This window comes from Pyxicephalus adspersus, chromosome 2 (assembly GCF_032062135.1).
Source record: "Pyxicephalus adspersus chromosome 2, UCB_Pads_2.0, whole genome shotgun sequence".
In the NCBI taxonomy this organism is placed as follows: Eukaryota; Metazoa; Chordata; class Amphibia; order Anura; family Pyxicephalidae; genus Pyxicephalus; species Pyxicephalus adspersus.
The window spans coordinates 96601623-96608057 of NC_092859.1; the positions used below are offsets into that span (position 1 = coordinate 96601623).

Sequence of the window (6435 nt, forward strand, 5' to 3'; positions counted from 1 at the left end):
TATATATATATATAATAGACTATACATAGAAACAAGGTCTTTAAATAAACATTGTCCCTTTATATTACATTTAGATCATACTAGCTGATAACACGGCATTGTCCGGGTATTTATTTATTGCAATCCTATATTATACAGAAAAGGAATCAAATAAAGCTATAGTGATTTTCTTGTCTACGGGGTTGTTCATTTTTTTGCCTTTGATTGCACTCAGCCAATTGTCTTACGTTTTCTCGAAGACATTATTACAGGCCAGAAATTTGTAAGAGTCCAAAAAAAGTATTAAAATATAAGCACAAGGCACACTGTCACTGAGCAATACATACACATACATACATACATACATGCAAATATACCTCTGACAGGGGAGCTGACACTCTAATGTCCCCCCACAGTCACACACTAATATACATTTATATACCTCTGACATATACCACAGCACTGTACAAAGATCAGTTGTGTCATATGACCAGCAAGTTTGGATTAAATGTCCCTATGCATTTTCCAGTGATGGTGGAACATAGCAAGTTTGGTTGATATGTGTTGATGCGTTTCTACGTGATGACATACAAACATCCAAATATAGCTCTGACATATAGCACAGCCCAGTACAAAGATGACTGTTACACTCAGGTGAGTCTCAGTCATATGTATGGCAAGTTTGGTTGAAATGTCCCCATGCGTTTTCAAATGATGATGGAACATACATACATACATACATCTGATTTTTTATATATATATAAACTAGCTGATTACCCGGTGTTGCCCGGGTATTTATTTATTTATTGCAATCTTATAATATAGTCCAAAAAAAGTATGTAAAAATATAAGCAAAAGGCACACTGTGCTGTGCAATACATACACACATACATAGATGTAAATTTACCTCTGACATATAGCACAGCGCTGTACAAAGATCAGCGGTGCACTCGCATGAGTCCCAGTCATATGTCTAGCAACGCTGGTTGAAATGTCTCAATGCGTTTCCTAGTTATCACTTACATACATCTAAATATAGCTCTGACACATAGCACAGCGCTGTACAAAGATGAGCGGTGCACTTATATGACTCTCAGTCATATGTCTAGCAAGTAATGACATACACACACACACATACATACCGTATTTTTCGGACCATAAGACGCACTTTTTTTCCCCCAGAAGTGGGGGGAAAAAGTCCCTGCGTCTTATGGTCCAAATGTATCAAAATGTATCCTTCCCAGCTGCTGTCCCGTCCCGTCTCCTGTTTATATATATATATATATATATATATATATATATAATAGACTATACATAGAAACAAGGTCTTTAAATAAACATTGTCCCTTTATATTACATTTAGATCATACTAGCTGATAACACGGCATTGCCCGGGTATTTATTTATTGCAATCCTATATTATACAGAAAAGGAATCAAATAAAGCTATAGTGATTTTCTTGTCTACGGTGTTGTTCATTTTTTTGCCTTTGAATGCACTCAGCCAATTGTCTTACGTTTTCTCGAAGACATTATTACAGGCCAGAAATTTGTAAGAGTCCAAAAAAAGTATTAAAATATAAGCAAAAGGCACACTGTCACTGAGCAATACATACACACATACATACATACATGCAAATATACCTCTGACAGGGGAGCTGACACAGGGGATATAGCACAGCCCAGTACAAAGATGACTGGTACACTCAGGTGAGTCTCAGTCATATGTATAGCAAGTTTGGTTGAAATGTCCCCATGCGTTTTCAAATGATGATGGAACATACATACATACATACATACATACATCTGATTTTTTATATATATATATAAACTAGCTGATTACCAGCAAAAGGCACACTGTGCTGAGCAATACATACACACATACATAGATGCAAATTTACCTCTGACATATAGCACAGCGCTGTACAAAGATCAGTGGTGCACACACATGAGTCTCAGTCATATGTCTAGCAACGCTCGTTGAAATGTCTCAATGCGTTTCCTAGTGATCACTTACATACATCTAAATATACCTCTGACATATAGCACAGCGCTGTACAAAGATGACAGATGCACTCACATGAGTCTCAGTCATATGTATGGCAAGTTTGGTTGAAATGTCTCCATGCGTTTCCTAGTAATGACATACACACATACATACATACATACATACAAATATAGCTCTGACATATAGCACAGCGCTGTAAAAAGATGACTGGTGCACTCACATGAGACTCATATGTATAGCAAGTTTGGATTACATACATCCAATTTTATATATATAGATTAGATCTTTTTTACAACTCTATTAAAAGACTAAAAGGTGTTTTGATCTCTTGTAAGTAGATAAAAGGTATTTCCGAACTTCTTTGTGAAACCAGTAGAGATTATTAATAAATAATTATATAAATATCAGTCATCTTCTTATTTTTATTGAAACATACTAACAGTAGATCTATAACTAAACATATCCTGTATGGTGGCAGTTTACAATGAAGTCTTTTATTTTAGATATGGAGGAGTAACGGCAGGAACATTCTGTGCATTGTTCACCCTCATGAACCAACTGGAGAAAGAAAACTCTATTGATGTTTATCAAGTGGCCAAGATGATAAATTTGATGAGACCAGGATTATTTACAGACATAGTAAGTAAAAATATGATACAAAATAATGTTTATTTACTAGTAAAAATGTAAGAAGTTTGTGGCAATTTACTTTGGTAAATCGGTACCCTCCCATTAGGGTGAAAAACATAATAAACTTTTCTGGTTAAGATAGAACTCCATTACAACACATTTGCTACTTTTGGGCAAAGTTTTATGCAGCTAGAGTATCCTTATTGCTTTTTGTGAGCCTAGCAGAGAGCACTTCATAAATTCTCAGTATGTCTATAATGGCTCCCAGTATGGGTATGAACATACTAACAGTAGATCTATAACTAAACATATCCTGTATGGTGGCAGTTTACAATGAAGTCTTTTATTTTAGATATGGAGGAGTAACGGCAGGAACATTCTGTGCATTGTTCACCCTCATGAACCAACTGGAGAAAGAAAACTCTATTGATGTTTATCAAGTGGCCAAGATGATAAATTTGATGAGACCAGGATTATTTACAGACATAGTAAGTAAAAATATGATACAAAATAATGTTTATTTACTAGTAAAAATGTAAGAAGTTTGTGGCAATTTACTTTGGTAAATCGGTACCCTCCCATTAGGGTGAAAAACATAATAAACTTTTCTGGTTAAGATAGAACTCCATTACAACACATTTGCTACTTTTGGGCAAAGTTTTATGCAGCTAGAGTATCCTTATTGCTTTTGGTGATCCTAGCAGAGAGCACTTCATAAATTCTCAGTATGTCTATAATGGCTCCCAGTATGGGTATGATACTTGCAGCCCTTCAGGGAGTTTTTGACCTTAGAAGTGATACCTTACTGTATAAATTATAATGATGTATATATACCTTCAAGCAATAGCAGATGTAACAGAAATACTAAAGCCACAAAAACATTTTGGAAGAAGTCATTTTAATACAGCAGAATACACCTAAATACTAGGTGGCTACAAATGCACAGGTCCTAATGTTCTGTACAATCATTACTTATGTAACTCTCTAGCCAATATGGCATTGCACACATTTATGCTTTGGTCAAATCTGGATGTTTAATGACTAAGCTTAGCCATTTTGTAGTTTAAAAATCAAAAATATTAGCAAGGTAAACATAAAAAAATATTATTTTCCAATTAGTAACCCACAACAGCTTTCACCTTACTGATATTTAAAGTGATATCTAAACCAAGGAGTTCAGGCTTTCCCCCCCTATTTTCCATCTGGTAATTCTGTAGTAGCACTCGCCCTGTCCTAGGTACCAATGGTCACTAACCATACAGTATCTATAGAGGGACATGTGTTTGTAGTTCACAGAGGTGGCCAAAGCAGGGCTGAGAACAAGGCTTTTGATTTAAGAAAAAAAAGTTTGCAAGTACAGTAAGCATACAGTAAAGCAAACACCTAAAAAAGGAAAAAAAAAAACATTTGTTTAAATATTAGTCTGTTTTAAGGGGTGGCTAAATTTGGTTTAACTTCATGTCATTGCTGAAAAACATTGCTGGCGTGACTTTTATCCTTATTGTCATTGGAGGCTTTCTTGGAAACATTCTTTCACTTTCTATGTGCTAAAAAATCTTGTTCCAGAACAGGAAATGAATGGAACTCTCTAACAGAGACAGCTTAAAAGTCCCTGTCTCAGACTCAAGGCTCTCCTTTCCTCCTCAGTTTCCCCTCTTTTTCTGAGGATACATACAACTCTTTAAAAATGTATTATTTACTAATTAAAATGTATTATTTAGCACTTGTTATTTTAAAAAGCTAATAGAAAGAAAACATTTAATCATTGGGCTCTATTTATAAAACTGGAAATCAGACATTCCCTCAAACATTCCCTTGCAGGAATCTTCTAGATCCATATGTTTCAATGGCAATAATTGATTCCCACCAGTGAATGTTAAATTCCCTGTTTTAGAGATAGAGCCCAATGTATCCAACATTTGAAGAAAAAGGTTGTGGACAAATTAAATTGAATGAATTGGTACAAATCTTAAACTACAAGAATTGTCTCTAAAGAAGTGGGCAATGTGTACACCATCTAAAAGCAAATGATGTGATATTGAAATAATACAATACTCATATGCTTATCTGTTGTTTTTTCACTCTTTTTAAATCTAGGAGCAGTATCAGTTCCTATATAAGGCTATTCTGAGTCTTGTAGGTAGCAGACAGGAATCAAACCCAGCAGCTTGTTTGGAGAGTAATGGATCCGCTCTTCCAGATGGAAATACTTTGGAAAGCTTGGAGTCTTTGGTATAATTTGGAGCCTACAACCATGTCTCAGCTCCGTATTTAATAATGTGGAAGGAACTGATCACTTACATTATGTATCCTTCTAAAATTCTTCCAGCACAATTTTGTAACAAATGACTACTGCCTCTCATGTACAAGTAACAATGTGTGCCTTTTGGAAGACATATATCCATCCATCTTAGAGGGATAAACCTAATCGACCTCCACAGTGTTTTTTACGATTGAATTTTGTGCTCTATTTACTCAGTATTAGTTTCTACTAGCGATTTTTTTATGCTTTCAGCTATTTGTATTTATATCAATGTGCTTTTCCTGAAAAAATGTTTTATGTAACACTTGTAATGTGATAATTTGTCATAATTTGTTAGAACTTTTGTAAGTGTTTTCCTACAAGAATGTAAATAGCATCTTTCTTGGTACTTTTATCATTTCAAGAAAAAAAGGCATACCAGCCTAAGAAAGCAGTAATCTAACAAGAACTGTAAATATTGTACTAGGTACTTCATGGACCAAATTTATATTTATAATTGTAGATTTTTTATATTTTATTACAAAATCAGTTTTCCAGTTATTTGTATCCATATTGTTGTTTCAGTAATATACATTGTTTTATTTTGGCAGAATGCCCTGCCCATTGATGTGTATCTTTAACAACGTAACTGTTTTGCATGTTATTTTAACACTGTATTAAAAAAAATAAAATACTTGAGAATTTTTCAATATTTGTGTGTTTACAAATGTATCAGTTTCAATATGTCTTGAAAAAGTGCCAATTGCCATTAACAACCAGATTACAGCTGTCATATTGTAACGTGTACTCAAAAATGTATATCAACCCATTCGACATATTTCCTAACACCATCTAGAAAAAGATTGTCCTGACAGAAACTATAATTTGGCTATAAAAACATCATAACACAATATCATATAAAGATTTATCTGAAGTATATACTTAACTGGTGAATATTTAAAAGAAAAAAGGCTCATGACAAAATAGGATGTTGTTCTTCCTAAAATGCTAGTTGTCTGGCTGTCATTCTAACCCTTTGCCCTCAAAACTTTAATTCACTGACCAGGAACACCTGCTCAGAAAAGATGTGATTTCAGCTGCAAAAAAAATGCCCTTTGATGAGCATTTTCAGAAAATGCTTAACAATTGAAGCAGTTTTCTTTTTCATGATAGGTTCCCTCTCTGGTGCAAATTGTAGGTCATAGTCTCGAAACAAAATTAAGATGCCCAGTGCAAGAGATCTACAAGACCAGCTAATAGTGGTGATTATTGTTCAGTTTCACCACTATCTTTGAAATCATTGTATCTGGTAAGGCGATATTAAAGAAAAAAATTGGAATGCCACTGTATCTTCAAAAGTGATGTGATAATGTCATTTCAAACAAAGTAAATGTATTCATTCCCTGCTACATCTTATCTCTTGGTAATACCTCCCATGGTTTACAGTCTGAAAGTCTATTTTATCTTCACTCCGGTTGAGGTTCATGTTGAAAATGGATTTATACAAGTCATATGAGTACTTGGGGGGGAAAAACACAACACTGAAGATGACATTCCTCATTCAGTATTTGTTTTCT

The 6435-nt window shown here is 34.3% G+C and overlaps 1 protein-coding gene across 1 annotated transcript in view; it reads left to right on the top strand.

Moving 5' to 3' along the window:
• The window catches only part of PTPRZ1 (protein tyrosine phosphatase receptor type Z1), a 109067-nt gene extending 103497 nt beyond the window's left edge, over window positions 1-5570 (top strand). The window contains 2 exon segments of the mRNA XM_072399033.1: window positions 2490-2625; window positions 4714-5570. Of these exon segments, the coding sequence (XP_072255134.1) occupies window positions 2490-2625; window positions 4714-4854 (277 nt within the window). The 3' untranslated portion in view covers window positions 4855-5570.
• The last annotated feature ends 865 nt before the right edge of the window (window positions 5571-6435 follow it).